Source organism: Neospora caninum, chromosome III (genome assembly GCF_000208865.1).
Source record: "Neospora caninum Liverpool complete genome, chromosome III".
NCBI classification, from domain to species: domain Eukaryota; phylum Apicomplexa; class Conoidasida; order Eucoccidiorida; family Sarcocystidae; genus Neospora; species Neospora caninum.
In genome coordinates this window covers 787,364-806,375 of record NC_018388.1, presented here as the reverse complement: position 1 = coordinate 806,375, position 19,012 = coordinate 787,364, and the positions used below count along the sequence as shown (strand labels likewise).

At 52.2% G+C, this 19,012-nt stretch overlaps 2 protein-coding genes across 2 annotated transcripts; both read right to left on the bottom strand.

The window, feature by feature from the left end:
• Positions 1-690: 690 nt before the first annotated feature.
• On the bottom strand, positions 691-6,426 carry NCLIV_007870 (hypothetical protein; the record flags this gene model as incomplete). The annotated part of the gene is made up of 6 exons (XM_003880298.1): positions 691-1,109; positions 1,392-1,437; positions 2,438-2,721; positions 3,890-3,982; positions 4,224-4,949; positions 5,400-6,426. The coding sequence occupies 6 exons, from the start codon at positions 6,424-6,426 to the stop codon at positions 691-693; spliced, it is 2,595 nt and encodes an 864-aa protein (XP_003880347.1).
• Positions 6,427-9,195: 2,769 nt separating this feature from the next.
• On the bottom strand, positions 9,196-15,611 carry NCLIV_007860 (hypothetical protein; the record flags this gene model as incomplete). Its single annotated transcript, XM_003880297.1, has 11 exons — positions 9,196-9,262; positions 9,492-9,619; positions 10,021-10,136; positions 10,362-10,503; positions 10,807-10,911; positions 11,402-11,513; positions 11,929-12,067; positions 12,500-12,985; positions 13,407-13,601; positions 14,451-14,593; positions 15,532-15,611. 11 exons carry the CDS (start codon positions 15,609-15,611, stop codon positions 9,196-9,198), a joined length of 1,713 nt encoding a protein of 570 aa, XP_003880346.1.
• Positions 15,612-19,012: the final 3,401 nt, after the last annotated feature.

The window sequence follows — 19,012 nt, the reverse complement described above, 5'->3', positions numbered from 1 at the left end:
ACCGAGGGGAACAGTTCTCAGGTTGCCTTTCTCTGCGATGTATTTAACAAAAGTGGATCACAAATCGAACAGAAGGTGCTCCACTATTGAATATATATTTATGTTAACATAGTGACGGCTTCGCTTCTTCAGTGTTTGTCGTACTCTTAATGAGGACTGATCATGTGGCACTAGGTTCCAACGTTAGCGCGGACTGAAGCATGTCTCCTGGTTTCGCCGTTTCTGGTGGTTGTGGGCGGGCCGCCGATATGACTGTGAAAGAAATGATCAATACAGAGGCTTGCGGAGAGCACGACAACCACTGCTCTGGTTCTTCGTTCTTACCGTCGCATTCCTCCTCCGCCGTGACTGCGCTATGACCAGGCCTCCTTTTGTTTTTTATTAAATAGTTACTGGCATCTCGCCTCTACTACACAGACGTTGAGACGTATATAGATGGGTGGCCAGGCGCCACGCGGACACGCAACGGGCGTGTCTGCGTTTTGGCACTTCTTATCATGGAATTGGTGTTAACGTATATTAAGCTTCGAGAAATAATAGAGCACTGGCGTACAAATCACATGGGAGTGGAAGAATTGGTAGGCATATCGGATTCAGGATCCGATGCAATGAAAATGAAGCTATGTTCCGTACATGCGGTTCTACCCATTTCAGCTGCTCCGCGAACACAAACAACCACACAATATCCATTTACGAACCACTGAGTGCACCGTCGCTTAGCGAAACGAAGATTTTCGTGTTTGTCAGAGTAGTGTATGGTCCAGCTGGGGAGGTCTTGATCAACGACCTCGTTTCGCTGAGAAGCACACTGTGAGATATATAATTTGCGAGCGGAAACGGCTGGCCCTTACCAGTGCCGAGAAACAGTTGACCCAGTTTGCCGACGCACACGCAGCAGCCGATGCTCTCGCCGATTGTTTTCGACAGAACTAGGTGGCAACTAGAATCCCAGACACAGACGAGTCCAGACGAGGAGATGCCAGCCCACATGTCGATGTAATCTTCGTTAAGAGGCACGATACAACAGATCGGTTCGGGCTGGTTGTTCAGCACCCGAGTACATTCCGCTCCGTCTACGTCCCAAATTCGAATTGACTTGTCCAAGGATCCTGACACAAAGACAAGGTATGCCCCACTATTAAACCATCACATGCGCTTTTCCTGAGAGGCTCGTTTCGTCACGACCCCCGACTGACACCAAGTAACACCCACAGGTGACCGTCGTTTACCACTCTGTTAGAGCTTGACTGTGCCTCTTGAAGCACACATGGGTACAGGAGTGGAGTACAGTTCAACTATCCAGAGCACTCCTAAATCACGGCATCACATCTCCGTTTGTCAGAGTAGTATGGCAGTGGGTACACGCTCATCGCTGCGCTTCGGTGTCATACCTGAGATGAGATTTACGCCTGCGCTGGACAAGCAAGTGATTCCATCCTGGGCAAAAAAGGAACAGCAAAGAAAAAAAAGAAAGAACATCCTGTTGTGTGTACTGTTTAGAGTTACAACGTTCAAGCACACGTATAATGCCTGACACATATTCTTAAAGACGTCTTACCTGATGGCCAGCTAGATCATCGTCTGGTGTCATCGATCGCAGACTCCACTTGGTTATCAAGCATCCGTTGCCCGCTGAAGGCACAGTTTTTCTGGGTCGTTGAAAGTGAAGATTAGTCACTATCTGTATCGCTTGCAAATGCGTTCGGTAAGTTGTCGGTGAATGTGCGTCTGCATATCGGCAGCCTGCAGTCAGTCCTATCAATAACCCACGTTGATTTCCTAATAAGACTACCACGCTACACCCTTGTACAGATGCACACCACCAGAACTGTCTGAGTTCCAGCCGGCTTTTTCTCCGCCTACCAGTGAAGAAACAACGTCGCTGGGCAAAGGCAATACAATACAGAACTTCATCTCCGGCACCACCACTGTGGGGGATATCTGCTAGCTGGTCCTGGAATACATAGCCACAGCGTGGAACCGCTTAGGGTTTGAAAGTGTGTCGTGGAACACGGCGCTAACGGTAGGCACTTTTTATGGCTGCGCAAAAGCCGGGTTCTCCAAGGTCGTCGACTGGAAATTGCTAGACTCCCGTAAAGATCGGGTAGCTCAATGCTGTTGGATCAGGCATAGACGTCTGCTCAACGCGAATCAGTACGCTAGTTTCGCAACAGCAGTGGCACGAACAGCAGTGGGAGGTGATTTTGTGAATGTCGGTCTGATTGACGTACTCAAGGATGCATTTTTCGGCCGCATCCGGATGATGGTGCAACACAGAATAGAGAGTTCCCTTTACCATCAGTGTGCCCACAAGACTTCGCCAAAGAGTGATCACATCGAACATTCAGGCGTCAGCCATTGTGTACAGCAGCGCGGCGTGTGGTCAAAAGTACTAGGGCCTGGCAAAAGACCAGTGGATTTGTGTGGCACATCTTACAACGAATTTTGTTGTTATTTCGCCTGTCTCTGCGTCGGCTCGGATCTCAGTGACGTTTAGTCGGCCGTCATAACCGCATGTCAACACCTGATAGATAGGTGGTGTGGAAGCCATATCGTGCTCCCCGTTCGGTCTGATTCCACTGTGTTCAATTACGTTTGAGTTGACATCGTCACTGTCAGCAATAGTGACAACCTTGCTTCTCCTACGGTCTTCGAGCTTCGCGGTCGATGTGGGCCGCCAACAGCACATACCGGTGACGCTGTTGATGTGAATGTGGTGACCTGGCCATTTCACCAGCAGCAGGAAGCATTACAGAGGCTCAGGTCACTGCTTTTCGCGCGGTGTATGGCTTGCCACCTCCACCAGGCAACTGACGGGCAGCTACGGGTGCTCGCCAGGGCATAACAGAGGGGGGGTGGTATTACATCTTAGCATAGCCTTGTCGGTGCGCTTCACACGTGGTGAGCCGCGACCTGGACACTCTGGAGGGTGTGCAGTGATATCATATTCGGTCAGAATTTGTTGCCCAGGCGTAAACGATCCGGGCGCAGGCATACGTGATTCTTCACCGCCAGAAACCGGCACTAAGAGCTGGCATAGGCACACTTTTTCGTTCTACGGTGGTGCTGCCCTGTGGCAGAGGCGCGCTCTCGCTCCCTCGTATCGAACCTGCTAGCAGACGGTTGTGAGCTCTGCTTATCGGTGTTTTTTAGATCAGTCTAGCCGGAGCGCAGAGGCTCATTTGCTGCCGACCACCTCTCACCTTTATGATTGTGGGTCGAAAAAGATGAAAAGTCCTTTAGATTCCACAAGCGAACGTCTCCGTCTTCATGGCCGGAGACGAAGCAGTGCAGGTCGTCGATCAGCATCCAGCTGTTGCGCGAGAAAGGACAGTGTGAGCCTCGTCGCCTTTCATGCTTTCTGTCCCACCTGTGCAGTTGCTGAGTGCGTTCCTGTTTGCTGAGGGGAATGCGCATGTTCGCAAATGCGCATTTAGGTACCACCTCAGGGTTGCCTCATGCGGTGTCTTACCTGGTGATGTCCGCATACTTATGTCGGATAACGCGCGTACAAAGACCCTTTTGTACATCCCACCTGATCATTAAAAAGCATGGCCGATATACGACTTCTCAAGGACCTTGCAAGTTAGTCGGGTTGCCAACGACAGGTTTACCGGTCTGTAGGGGCACGATTCGTGGTAGTGCCAGAACAATCTCCCTGCTGGCAGAGCTCATCCTTACTGACGGATTGCTTTGTCGTCTGCTGACGAGTAGATGTAACAGCCTTCTGCAGTTTGCTGCCGCAAGATATTCGTTACCGCGCCTGCAGCCAAACATTGTAGATTAGAGGACAGTTGACGGAAAGGAAATGAAGAGGAAAAAGAAAGCGTGCCCCGACGAGCGGTTCAACAACTATAGACCACATTCTCCCGATGTGGTAGACGCTTACCTTGGTGACCGGTGAGCGCAACCTCTTCTGCCGCCTCGACGAGTTCCACTAGAAGCAATTCGTGGGCGGTACCAACAACCACATGCAATGCATCTGTCGTGGAAAGCAGGGGACAAGGCGACAGAGGTACTCAAGCACATGCTAGGGACGGCTGTCTTGAGTATCCGGGTCCTAGCATACAACCCCGAAATTGTCTGTTCATGAAAACAGGGAAATTTCCTGTGGACGTGAATCACAGGGAGGCTCAGAGGGTCGGTCGTGCATTGGAACGCTTCGTAGCCTTTCCTTCCTTGCATCATCTGTCTACGCCGTTAGGATCCAGAAACCAGCTTACTGCTTGCGAGGCACAAGGAAACAATTCGATGCTCCGTGACCCGCTGCGAATGGACACGCTCTTTGGAGTATATGTTGTAGAAAGAGAGGCATCCGTAGTCGTCCCCGACGAGCAGGAGGTTTAAGGAGCTTATCCAAGCGCATGCGGAGTAACAGCAACCTTCCGGATTTTCTTCTTTCCATGAGGTCTGACCAGCCACCGGGTCAACAACGGAGATCGACGCTTCGCCGCCAAGAGTTGCCACTGCGGACTCCAGAGGCAACGCGTAGACTTGTCGGAGGCCCAGAGCATGAACTGTTAGCTTATTCTGCAGTCGGAAAGGGACCGCTACCGCGACACTCTGGATGGTATCGCGGGCAGGGGACGCTGCGCCTGTTAGGTGTTTCCCCTGGTGGCCCACATCCTCTCCTGCTTCCTGTCCTATGATACTTCCCCAGCAGGATGTGTTGCACAACAAACTGCTGTAGAGTCTTCCTCGCCCCAGCGCCGTACTGGCGCGTTCTCTGGCTTCCGACCACACCGTCGCTCGTTGCTGTGTATGCAGATTGATAGGAGGAGCTCCTCCTCTGCCCACAACGGGTTTCGCTGGGACGTTCGTCTGTGTGTTATCCAGGACAAGAAGTGATCCATCCGTGGCTCCACAGTACAGGCATATGCGATCTCCGTTGCAGCGCACTGCGAGGCTGTCGTACCACGCCTGCTTGTTGGACAGGACGAGCTTCGTTGCTGCAGGAATCGGCAGAGCCAAGACCGCACCAGAGAGTTGTTCCTTTTTTACCATAGCTTTAGTTCGAGCCATATCAGAACTGTAGCTAGTGAGTCAGTCCGGTCAGGAAGAAGGCTGGACTTTGCAGCATTAGCGTCAAGACATGAGAAACCGGTCTCATCAATTTCACATCTACGAGTGACTGCCACTCACATGCACGATGGCTTACGTGCGCCAGAGCCACTATCTCTTTCGGTTCCATGGGCCAACAGGAAAGGAGCCAAGACGGGGACGTGACCGTCGGCGGCAATCGAAGCTGTGACAACGATACCCTCTTCTGTTGCTGACGTTTTGTCCTGCAACTGGCTGTGGAATGTGTGGAAAGCAGGAAGAATTCTGAACGGGCGGCAATCAAAGAACCACAGCGCCTATCCAGGCTGTTCATTGTGAAGGATGCCTCTTTCGCTTACAGGGGTGATAAATACTGTGCGCGAAAATCCTTTCCGCGACAGTGAACTGGGGGTATTTCAGGCTCCCCGTCGTCGGGTCAGCTCGGCATATTAGAACAGTGCCATCGGTGGAAGCCGAGAAAAGGTATGGGAAGCAGAATGCAAGGGAGACAACAGTGCCGCCATGGAAACAGAGCGTCCGCACACATGCTAGCCTCCTTGGTTCCACGACCCAGAGCTTGATGTTCCTGTCAGCAGACCCAGTGAATAGAAAGCCACCCTCGTGCTCAACAGATCTCGAGTGGACAAGAGCTCCTTGCAGAGTAGCCGAGGCAGGCACGCCCAGCTTTTGTTCATTCCGTTGATTTTTGCAATCGTCTCGGAGCGCCCGATCCGGAGCAAGAGTCCTAACGAAGACCAAAGAACTGATTGCGCCTGAGTGCTCTTTTGCTTTTATAACAGTATGGTCGTTATTGGACGATGACTGAGCATCGGAAGAAGTGGCAGGTTCAAATGCGTCTTTCCATACCATGAGCGTCCCAGTGCTTAGCCCTAGAAACAAGTTCTTTTCTGAGATATCATAATGTACACACAAAATCTCAGGAGGAGGCTCTGTGTCGGATCGTACTGAGATTTTGTTTGACCAGAACTCATCGTGTCGGCGGATCAAGCAAGTGTGAAAGGCCAGAGATTTCTCCGGTTCACCTTCACTCTGATCCATGGACGATCCACCTCCTACGGGAATTCCTACAAATTTTAGTGACCCGTCTGGTGCCCGTTTATCAAGTTTTGCCGCCTTAGCATAGATGGACCGACGAGCGGCGCGAGGCGATGCGAGCTTTTGACTCCCGCCAGATTGACGAAAACTTGCAAACGTCGTTTTCCGACTCCCATCAGAGACAGAAACACCAATAACACTATGCCTGGCAGCTCCGCCGCCTCCAGTTGTAACTATGCTTTCCCTGCTCTCCTTCCCGAGAACAATGGACGTTGTCCGGAGACCATTTGATGACACTGCTACAGGTTTGTATCCTGTCGGGTCTTCCATCGTTTCGACAATCCCTCAGCTGTTTGTCATGCGATGTAAGGTTTAGGAAATGCCATCCCTCGCAGATAGGCACCGGTTTTCGACACCGTTGTTGCTTGACTAATTTCAGGGTATGAGATCTGCCGGTCGGCTTCGGAATGGTTTTTTCGCTGTGAGTTGGGGGCGACAAACGACATAATACTTTCACGGGTTTCGGTTTTGAGGATTCAAAAAAGTTACACTCACCGTGTGACTCAGGAGGCCTCATCCTCTGGAAAAAGGCAACTGAAAGCACGACTAACAAACGTGGCAGTTTCCTTCTTCGCACAGGAATTATATCGGCGGATGGTTTGCTTACGCAGATGATGCCCGCCCAGCACAGACTGGCCACAGAGCCATTTTACCGGTGTCTTCATCCTTTAGACCATAGGTTGCATAAGTGTTCTATGGGATACGTGGCCGTGACTACTCAGACGGAAAAGACTATACTACGATCGGGCAACGCTTTCGTCAAAACATGTCGCGCCGACGACCTGGCTGTAATGAGAAATAAAACGGCGCACTATGCAGCCTAATGCGCGTCAGTCAGGGCTGCCGCAACTCTGACGATAAGCAGAAACCCACCAACAAGGGCAGAAATCTCTCCGCCAGTTGTGGTTTGGGTGCCAAAGGAGTTCTAACAGGAATCTATTTTCCACCCTAAGCTGGCGGAAAAGCCCAAGAACAGTATCACAAATGGTCTTGGTAATTCTGCTGCAATTCCAGTTTCTCTTGGCGAGCAGTGGTTTTGATGTATGAAAATCCTGGAGCCTTCTCGGCATGTCAATTTACTGCGCATGCATCATCGCATGCTTTTCTTTGACTGTGGAAAAACGGCAAGCCAGCCTTAAGAAACAAGAGGGGAAGCAATGGGACGGCGGGTTTAAAGAAGGGGGCTGGTGGTCCAAAGGTGGAGATTGTCACCACCGGACTGTGGGTTGCTCACTTCCCGCTGTGTCCCAGACGCACGTCTCTTCCTGTGAGACTGCACAACAAAGATGAAGCTGGTCTGCACTGAATTAGAACTTACCGTTCCATATGCTCACAAGGAAGGACAGCTGACACCGGTTTCCCACAATCAATCCGTTGTAGTGTGTTCTTCGGAAGTAACACGAAACATGTCCTTTGCAGTAGTCTCAAGTTCCACTACTTATTGTTTCTCTCTTTTTCTTCATTCACCTTTTAACTTGCCGCTCCTCAGAACACATGAACTGTGGCAGGTCTAGCCACGACCACACACAAATGGTTTGCCAGGTACATTCCTTGAATTACCACTATCAGAACGCAAAAGTGCATGGGGAAGAAGTGCCTCCAAGGAGCACCGCTGTTTATTCGTCTCCTATCCATAAGGGCGTTCATACTCTACCGAGATGTTCTAGTAGACGCCAGTGGACCCGCCAACGGGAAGTGAATTCCACGCACTGCCCAGAGGTCTCTAACGGGATCGAGAGACTGTGCAGATGATAAAGAACCCGCTCTTTTAACGCAGATGTTTTGTGTTTTCTTAGCGTTTCCCGCAGGGTCAGCGTCCGGTACATGCGCTGAAGGTGCTCCAAACAAGCTGCAGTGCATTTCTCCCATTGAAAACGATCCTGGTTGAACTCTGCAAAACTGCATTAGATGTGAAACAATCTAAACCCACTGAGGGCTTTCACCTGCATATCAGTGGCTACTCAGTACCTCTGCAGCAAGGATAACCATTTAGCTCGTCGACTCCACAAGCTAGAGGCAAAGAACCATCCGCTCTCAATAGTGGCACACCGGTAGCTCGGCATTCACCGTATTCAGATCATCGGGCTGGCCCACAGCGTGAATAGAGAAGATGGTATGTATAGTCCTCCATTTAGGTTCGTGAAGTATCTTCATCCCTCCCTACCTCTTCGTTTTGGCTAAGCGTACTGCAGGTGAAGTGTCTGGTTCAGTTTCCCCTTAGCACGATCCGGACAGGAGATAAAAATGGAAAGTGAATTGACGGTATTGCAGGCTACCGCTGTGTGAGTGCTCGACGGATCACTGGTCATTCATTTTGTTGCTTACGAGGTTTTGATTTCCTATGAAATGAAACAATTTCTCATATTTGCACTGCCCACACGAAAGGTTATTGGCTGTCACCTGAACCAGCGGAGACCACGCAGAAGTCTCTTCTGGCGTGAGGGCGCCACAAAGTGCACCTTGGACCATCACCTGTAGCAACCGCACTGCGAAAATTCCCGGGTACTCACGAAAAACTGTAGCCGCGGAGACATGCGCGTAGACCAACCCGGCTACCTTCCGTCTGGACTGTACGGATTTCAACCGTGACCCCTCCAGCTATCTCTGTGCGGTGCACTAACAATATATACTGTGAAATGACTACAAATGCTGCAGTTGAATTAGTGTAGTGCCGGAAAGTGGGACGGCCTCGCATCGGAATACACAACGTGCTGCACAGCCAGGGAAAGCCCCCGTCAAGTTTCCGTCTTCTTTCGAGTTCTTTCGCAGACAAACCCGTGGCACGACTATACAGGTATGCACTGAACACGAACAGGCACTGCCATCCTTTTCCTACTTGAGCGGAGAAAGTACGCCAAGATAAGCGTGTATACAAGGCCAAACTCGGAGGCTCTCCGGTTGTTGATATGAACAACATTTACCGGAGGAAACCCGCTACAGAAAACTTCCACATATGGGAGTTTCCACTCTGTCCGTGTTTCCGGCTACACGGTAACATGCCCCTATTTCGCTCTAACGACGTTGTACAAACTTTTCACCCTATTCCCTCCGTCCGTGATGGAACTGGTGTACCTCGACAGCCCTTCCAGATTGATCAGCGTTGACCCTGAGAAAAACATAGCAAATCGAGATGATAGGTTCAAAATACTCTAAGAAAACGGTCATACGCGTAAGCGCCCCTAAACAGCAGACGAAATAGCACGGACACATTCCCAACAGGTCGAGTGACACGTGGACCGACGGGAACCGTAGAGAGGACGTGCAGGAGAAATCGATACACTGCACAAGCCGTCCCTGAGTTCATTCAGTCAAACCAGTTTATTTTTTCTGCTTACTGAAATTTGGCGTTCCACTGAATTGCAGCGGCCGTGGAGCAGGCAATTGACGGGCCTGTATGAACCGTACGTGCAGCGCTGCCTTTGTTGAAGTGCTTGGCAAAAATCATGCGGTAAAGATAACCTTCCTGATGAGAAAAAATACAATAGACACTAGAGAGGCGTCATACGGACAAGGCATTCCGTGGAAAGCACCTTGTATAAAGAGACGCTCGCGCCGGAGCAGGACAACGGCAGTTAAAAAGCTACCCTGTTGATTCCCGTTTTCTTTAGCATACTCCCGATGGTAACTTGACATTTTGTGCAAATCCGTTCGTGACGCGTGCCAGTTTGCGTTTATGGCAGGAATCTCCCGCTCGGATCAGCCACACCGTAGCTACACGTTCGGTTTCCTTGGTCCTCCAAAAATGAGAGAAATAAACGTTTCGTATCTCTCCACAGGAGTCTCCTCTCGTCGTTCCCCGGTAGCACCGTATGTGCCCCTTTGCTTCTGCACTTATTTCCGTTTCACCTTCCACACGATTCTTACTTTCGTTACAGGAGTGTTGGTCGGGAAGAGCAATTTCGCATTGCGCATCATAGTGTCGGTCACCCTTCTCTCGGCGTAGCTCTTGAGATGGTCAATCCATTCATATCCGACACCGTCTGTGATCGGCAAGGCAAGAGGATAGCACAAACGCAGGACGCGACAGCTACCCATAAAGAGAAAACGAAAAGAAAAAACCACTCCGTGTGCTGTTCCAAGACATTGCGGTTCCACACAACACTCAGGCCTGCCACTAGTCGCGACATTCAGCCGACTGGACGTGATCTCAGAGAAAAGTGCTGGTCTGTTTCTGTAGGCGCACCGGCCTCGGCCCTTTGGCCTACCAGAGAACTGCTCCTTTTGGCGGTAGAGGACTTCGTCGGGCAGATATCCTTTGAACGCATCTCGAAGAATCTGCTTTTCCATCCTTCCGTTCGTGCACATCTTGTCTTCGGGGTCGATGGACATGGCAAAGTCCAAAAAGCCCTGTAGGACACGAGAGATAAACGCAAGACAGAAACCCCGAGCATGTGGCCAAGACAGACCACAAGAGTGCGCTTCACGCGACGCCTGGGCCTCCAGAGGGGACAGCTCCATCACAGACAGCCAGTCCCATTGCTAAAGCACCGCACTTCCATTCAGCGTCTGCTCCCGGAGCGAACCCACGCACAAATCGAAGTCGAAATGCAGATTGGCCACTGTGGAACGGCAAGGACACCGGTCCCTCCCCGTGCACGAACGCGCCATCTTGAAATCAAAGCGGGGCAGACGACTAGGCACGCTTCCTACCCGGTCGAGGAAGGGTACGCGCGCCTCAACTCCCCAGGCCATCGACGCCTTGTTAGCCCGTAGACAGTCGTAATAATGCACCAAACTGAGCTTGGTCTGCAGTTCCTGAAGCAACGAGAGAAAACACCAGATGAGAGCCGATGATAAAAAGCGAAGAAGGGAACTGCCCCAGCGTGATGAGGAAGCACAAAACGCACGACCTACCCGAAGAGCAGACATACGACGAGAAAGAAAAACGCACAGAGACACACTGCAGAGAGCCAGACATGCTGCGTCAAGAACATGGAAAAGGGGCGCCGACGCAAGAAGCTTACACGGCGGTGAACGAAACAGTTGAGTTCGGCGTCTGCCGACCCCGAAAAAAGTGCGACTCGACCGTCGGAACTTGAAGCACAAATAAACAAGAAACAGATAAAAATGGAGCTACGGTTGTACGGTTGCCATGCACGGCATTTAAGCAGCGGACCAACGGCTGGCGCTCGTCCCGCCAGCGCGGTTTCCGTCTCGATTCTACTTGCACATATCTGCGCCATTCTCTGATCTGTTTCTCCTGCTCCCTCTATGCACGAGCTGCTGCGAGGAACAGAAGACGTACGCGGTGTAAAGCCTCCTTGTTCGGGGCACTGTGGAAGTAGAGGTAGCCGCCAAAGACTTCGTCTGCTCCTTCGCCTGTAAGGACGACCTTCACTCCCAGGGATTTGATCGTCCTGACAAAAAAGAGATAGAAACACGCTTACCATTCAAATCTCAAAATCTGCATACACGCGCGTGGTTTTTGAACGCATTCAAACTCCCTAGCCACCACACATCGTGAGAACCCCATGCCAGCGAAGACGACGGAGGGTAAAGTGATTTGGGGACTTTTCATCGCAGAAGGTGGACACGAAGTCGACGGACAAAATCAACGATTGAACGGTGTCCCGAGGAGATGCACATTTTGCGCATTTTCATTGGTCTGCCAGAAACCGGGGCAATGAGCCTGCTGGAACGAGGCTCCTGTCGCCAGGGCTGCCGCCTCGTCAAAGTGAGCAACGATACGTCGGGCAGAGCGATCCACTTCTAATTGAATTCGACGGACAAAAACGACGTGGAATGACTTGTGATGCTTCGTGCCGTCCTTACCGACAGAGGAGATACATGGGAACGGCAGCGCGAACAGTCGTGATATCGTACGTCTCGATCATGTAGATGACGTCGTCGAGAGCGTCGAGGCCTTCTTCCACCTCGAACGTGAATTGGTGGTGGACGGTGCCCAGCACATCTGAGTTGAGATAGTGCGCACAAACACACAAAACCCAGCCGACTGTCTCGACAGGCATGCATATTCATATTTACGCATGCCACTGCCTAGGCTCCCCTTTCTTTACATTTCTACCCGGAAAAAGGCACAGCAAACTGCGCGAAAGTCCGATCCTGCCTCTGCCGTGTACGTACACGACGAACCACGCTCGCAGAAAAATACGAATAAAATGTGCATATAAATGCACGCCGGGTCTTTCCTTTCGTGTGCGTAGCAGTTCCAAGAGGAAATTGTCCACGATAAGCCTCACCGCACTGGCCGTTCGGTTCTTGCGTTCGCAAATCGAGTGTCTAAAGTGCCCGTCTCCCCGTTCCCCCGTCTTTGTGTCTCTCGTTTGTGCCCGCTGGTCCCCAATCCCAGCATGTCTTTTCGCCGGTATGCTTGCATTCGTACCCGCAACTTTTTTCGCGAACTTCATATCGGGGGCGCCTTTCAATCCGATGGAGAAGGCGTGGATCTGGTTGGTCCAGATGTGACTGCCTTTTTCGGTCGCAGACATTTTTTGGAACTCCTTGGCTGCAATGGCAGCGATGATGGACGAGTCGACGCCACCCGACAACATCAGCCCAAACGGCACATCGCACATGAGCCGCTTGCGAACTGCAGCTTCGAGCGCCTCTCGCAAGTGGCCCAGATCGCAGCGGTACGTCGGCAGCGGCTTCTCGAGGCCCCACCAGGAGGGACTGTAGTATCGCTGGAAACCGCCTTTGCCTTCGTTGATCGTCGACAAATAAAAATGTCCCGGGGGGAACACCGTCACTTGCTCGCAGTCTTTCGTCAAAGCCTTCAACTCGCTGGCGAACCAAATGCTTCCGTCGGACGCGTAGCCCACGTAAAGTGAGCAGACTCCTAGTGGATCACGTGCAGCGATGAATTCACCTACAACACGGACAAGGAAGCCGAAGAAACGCACGCCTCGTCGGCTTCCTAGAACGCCAATCCAGTCTCCCCGAGGCGATCTCTCGAGGCCTTTCCCAAAAGTGTTACTCGCGCAGAATAACAGCGTGGCTACGCGACCCACCCCACCCGAGCAAGCAGCATCGCATTCGGACCTTCGCACATGCTGTGTACCAACGTATCCACATCTTCACACATACGGATGTATCTTCCTCCACATAGTTGCACGCATGCACTGAATCGTGTACTCTATACACCCCCACAGGGGCTCATATAAGCATATAAAGCAGTTACAACTACAGATATATATATACATATATATATATACGTGGATATGCGAATCCCAGCTCTTGTTGGTCTCGCAGACCAGAGCTCCACAAGGAGCGGCGCGGCGCAGACGGACCTGTGGAACCGTTGATGATGACAAAGCTGAAGATTCCGTCCAGTTTGTCGCAGATGCTCGCCCCGTGAAATTTGAAGAGGGATGGCAGAGGCTGGCAATCGCTTGCGGTTTTCCACTGCGCGACTTCCTCCGGAGGAAGCATCGCCTGGGTCAGTTCAACGTGGTTGTAGATTTCTCCGTTCGCCACGCACACAACTGCGAAAAACCACGCATTCAAAAGAAAGACCTTTTCTGTAGACCAGTTCACACGTTGCCACCGTACGCCCAAGACACACGCCTTCTCGCGACTGCCGTCACCACGTGCCTCATCTGCGAGGAGCCACCTCTCCACTCGCGGCGCAGCACAAGCACTCTGGGAGCCTGGGCTACCGTCATCCGTGAAGGGCCAGTTGATTCTGAGGGACGCAGCAAAGCCCCAAAAAAGTGGAGAACGATGAAACCCAAAGGGTTAGAAGAAGCCCCTTGGCCTCAGAGTCTTGTACGAATTTGCTGTCAGTGATAGCGCTTCTGGCAGGATCGCACTCCCGGTTCGCCAGTGATGCGTTTACCGTGAAAAACTGTCTACAGTGCACACAAACACTAAATCCTAAACGGACAGCGGACACGCCGAACACCACGGCAACGCACAAAACCTGCACCGAAAAACGCCTGCTCTTTTGTCGCGACTCCTGGCCACGGGGACCACACATACCGACCCAGCAGGCAGCACGGGCAGACGCGATGCCAGAGTACGACCTCTCACGGACGGTTCGACTCTGCATGCCCGTGTCTCGAGACTTAAAGTCACACAAATGACACTGGAGCGGGGCAGGAAATCTTTTGGTGTCGCCTCAGCAGCGACAGACCGCCACTCGTTACACTCGGGGATGAACGAAGCCGCATACGGGTGGGTTTAGGACGGGACAAACTGATGGTTCGCCAGCTGTTTTGCCTGCAACCGTGTGCACCAGGTTTCTTTACTTTGAGTACAAGAGACTACACGACAACAATCCGCGATCGCGCCTTCCGCGGGCGCGTTGTACAGACAGCTGAAGCCGTGCGTACCGGTGCCAGACGCGTCGCACAGCGGCTGCTTTCCGGTCGCCGGATCAACGATGGCGAGGCGCTCGTGGGCGACCGCACTGCAGAGCGAATCGGGGTACGTTTGCACGTGCACGCCGTTCGAATCGGGTCCGCGGTGGCGCAACCTGCGAGGCAGAAAAGGAAAGCGCCAGAAAACAACCCACAAGTTCACGAGGAGCTGAAGTCAGGACCGCTTTCTCGACAACGTAAGAAAGTCTCCCCCCGCTGCCAACGCAGAGTTCCGCGGCTTTTGTCTAGCAAGCGCGATAGCACAGTTCTTTTCTGCATGAATTCGCACTTTTTGCATATTGCCGCCTTGATGTGAGAGGTTTGTACAGCTCAGCGGTCCCCTATTAGTGAACAACCGAAGAAGGGAATGCCACACGAAAACCACTCCAAGGCACGCGAACCGTAGAGACATCCAAACTGCTGGAGACGGGGGAAGTGAAGATGGATGTATCTTGACGAAGGGGGGAGGACTCCCGGTCCCATAATGGTGTAGGCGGGACGACACTGGAGACAAGCGACGCAGGACAAACGTCCAAGAGTCGCGTAGCGGGACCCCGGAACCGCTAGGTTCAGCTCGTATTCGCAGACGAAAATCGGCTCACGGAACTGTGTGTTCTGTTTGCATTCGCGGCACACGAAACCCGTTGAGCGACTTCTCTCCATGGTGTGTGTCCGTCCTCACAGACAGTATGTCGCAAAAAAACCTGGAGAAAGTGGTCACAGGCCTCTATCCATACCCTCCACTGTTACAATTCCTCCTCGAGGCAGATGCTCCACCGAAAAGCCAAAAGGACGTTCACGTGTACGCACAGTGCATATCGACCGGGATGTGGGCACACACCACGCCTCTGCACGATCAGCAGCTGTGAGCCAAATGATCCATTTCACGTCAGATTTGCGTTCTGACGGAAGACGGAAGAGGCACACCTGGCCTAACGGTATGATTCCCCAAATTCCAGTTCAACGAACGGCGACGGTCGAGGACTCTATGCCTGTTTTTGATTCCCGGCACCGGCCTGTCAGGATAAGTGCTTCCACTATGTGGCCAACTTACAGGCGAGAGCGCTCAAGGGCCAGTTGCCGCAGCCGGTCTGGCCCCAGGTGGGACATCAGAATAGCAAGGATTCCGCACATGTTGTCTCAGGGGGAAAGGAAGCAGAGAGATAAAAATTCAGGCAAACACAGCCTTTCGCAGCCCCTCGATTGCCCGTCGCAATGAACACCTGGGACACGGATCACGCGGACGGCGTACCGGAGGCACCTCGTTGATTATTTTGAAATGAAACACACTTTGAGACACAGATCCCGACAAAAGCACTTTTTGCCTTGTGGGGTTGTTGTACTAAAAAAACTGGATGCACGCGGTACCGCGACCGTGCAGGTTGGAAACTGCAAAGTTGTTAAGCCAATCCACTGAAATCGAGAAACTATGAAATATACAGTCTATCAGCACGCCGAGACAGGAGCAGTCCGCACGGCAGCTGCATCCAGGAGACTGTGGTGACGCCGTAAAAAAAGTGCGCGTGTGTCGCGCTGTCTCAGAACCAGCGATGACAGCGACCGTCCGAATGCCAGTCTGTCGTGCCGAGTGGATGAAAACAGTATCCCCCGAGATAGACCGTCGAAAAATGGAGAAATTTTTGCCAGGTGCATTCTGGGAGTGGCGCGGCGCTTTTTGCCGGCCAATCAAATAGAGAGAGAAATGCTGAGACAAGAATAAGTTTCCGGGAACGGGTGACGCCGCCTCCCGGTGCGATTGCAACTTGACCAGCTCACAAGGTAAGACGAGAGATCCGAATTTTTCGGACACACGGGAGTTATTATAGCCGTGGTCTCACCTATCACACACTTCTGTCAACGCATGAAGATGTGCCTCCCGGGAACGCGGAAAACGGCTTCCGCAAAACGTTTTCCGCAGGGTGTTCTTACGTCGCGAGACCGGCTTCCGACGATGCAGGAATCATTCTTGCAGGCGGAAGAGGTGATCGGCGGTCATGCACAGACTTGCGTACTTTTATCGGCGACACTGCAGAGAGGCAGACAGTGCAAGCATCCACCAACTGCTGTAGAGAACTTTCCAATCAAACTTGCTCAGTTCCGGAAGATCAGGGAGTACCCCACATCGATCTACAGATTCTGCTGCTGCGCATTGAAGCTGATGTGTGCTGTTGTAGAGTTAGGGGAACAGACCAGTCCCTGTTTTGCAAAAGTGCGAACGTTGGCAAAACTCCAGGCAAAGACAGCTTCGTGAACGGGATACCATCGACATCACCGGAGCTTCTGATTCTCTTCAAACGATACTAGCTGTTTCCGTGGCGGTGTTCACAGCCCCGGTAGCTCCTGCAGAAGAACGCATGTACGTTTTCCCTTTGAAGGTCTGCGACGGGCTGGAAACGCGCAGTTTGCGCAGCACGACCTGTGCATGGTGCATGATCTGCCCAAATGCCCGCAAGCACAACCGCTGCCCCCCTGTTGAGGTTCTATTCACTCTCGTGGTGGTACAACAGTAGTAACGGGTAATGGAGTGTGGCTGTTACACTCCACGATACATGCTATATTGTTGCACATTTCCATTTGGTATTGTCGCTTGGAGCTATCTTAGCCACGTTGAGTTCGGAATGAGAGGATTTGAACCTACGACTTCCTATTCCCAAAATAGACGCGCCACCTGGTCTCCAGTGCTGGAAAGCGCAGCTCCGGGAGTCCAGCTCCGGCAGCTCTGCGAAAGACGGTCACTAACCGGAAAGTGAGTAGCAGCCTGGTCCATCCAGGAGAAAGACCGGTCGATGTTCTGTTGTCAAACTGTGCGGCACTGAAGAACCACAAAATGACGCGATACCGGTTCACAGCAGGAGTTCCTGTCCTCCTCACAAACAGCGCATAGGAAGTGAGGCAAGCACGTGTGCTCTTCAGGCACCTTTCCGTTGTCGTTACAGGGGTACCTTAGATCCCTGGACATCGCGTGCATGGAGATCGGACATCTCTACCGCAGCGGAGCGGTTCGCGTCAACTGAAAGCTTGACACTCCAAGGGAAGCCACTCCCATTCACTGCGTGTGACGCACGACACAGCTGCCACTGCCTTGAGGTCGCGCGAATTTAGCGAAGCCTCACTATGCGAAGGACGAGAAGGATTAGTGCGTGTTCCCCAAAAGACAGAGTCCTTGAGGCATCTGTTAGGCACGTGAAAACAAGAGCTGGTAGCGTTGCCCTTAGATTCGGCGGGACTGAGACAATCTGGACGGTTTCCAGGTGCGAAGCGGGACGTTATTATCAAACGGTGAGAAAAAGCAACGCGGCGCACCGGCAGCGGTGGCGCCGAGAGTCCTACTGCTAAGCTCTCGTGACAGCTCACAAAAGCCACTCTGTCACAGAAAAGACGTCTTTCTCCCTGTAACCTGAACGAGCTCTTCGTATATTTCCTTGCCTTCGACGGGTTCCGGACCGTATCAATACCCATAACTGAAACATACTACGACCCAACCGAAAAGTTCAGATACCAAGACAGGCTTCTGAGCGGAGCTTTTCAGGACCAAAGAATCCAACGACAAGTGTGCCTTTTCGAAATTTGGATTGAGGGGTGGCGAAGTGGGACAGAAATCCGTTCGCGTGGATTTCAGTTGCCCACAAAAACGGTGACTTGGAGGGAGACAGCGACCGGTGCGGATCCATCGGGACGCCGAGTTAACTCATTGCCCAATATAGACAGCTGTGAGGGCGAGAACCCGAATTCATGTTCGCTCCAGATTTTGGCATTTCGTGTACGGAGTAGGTGTGTCAGTCATGTTTTCGATGAAACGAGACGGTACAAGCCTCCGCTTTCTGCATCATGTGCCCGGCCGTTTCCTTCTGTTCCTCGTGGAACTCCGCAGACTCATATCGGCTAGTTTTCGACGCCGCAGGCGCGGAGCGAGTGCGCTGTCTACCCGCTGTCGAATGGTGATCTCTTCGTGGCACTTTCCATTCCTTTGCTAACAGATTAACCTCGATTTTTCGCCCCACTTGTTGATGCGCGCGTAGTCGTCGTTTCCGACAGTATCCCGAGCTGTTGCCTGTTGACCACCTCTGTTCTACGTTGGCTGGGCATGTGTGCAGCGGCCGGATGGGAAAAGCGCGTGAGTTCTCTGGAGCTCGCGCTTCGGTTTTCCTGCTCCGTGTCAAAACTCTGGCGGCGCCCTTCCACGACACACTACGTAGTGTGAAAGGGTAGTTCATTTTTACGTGTTGCTTTGCCTCTATAGAGTTATCAGCATCTTCATCTTGTTAGGTGATCTGTTGTCACTCGGCCGCAGGGGGGAGGATCGACACCCAGTTGTCCCCGTTCGGTCGAACGTTCAACTGGCGACTGGGAAAACATAGGACACACACTGTGATACGGTTCGGGCGTTTTTTCGTCTTTCTCGGAGACTTCTTCTACGGCAGTGTCACGGCGTTTCCTGTGTCTCTGACTGATATGCCGTAGTCGACTGGACTCATTTCCCTGGACCACGAGAAAAACCGAACCAGAAACATCTACCACCAAAACAGCCTCGAAGA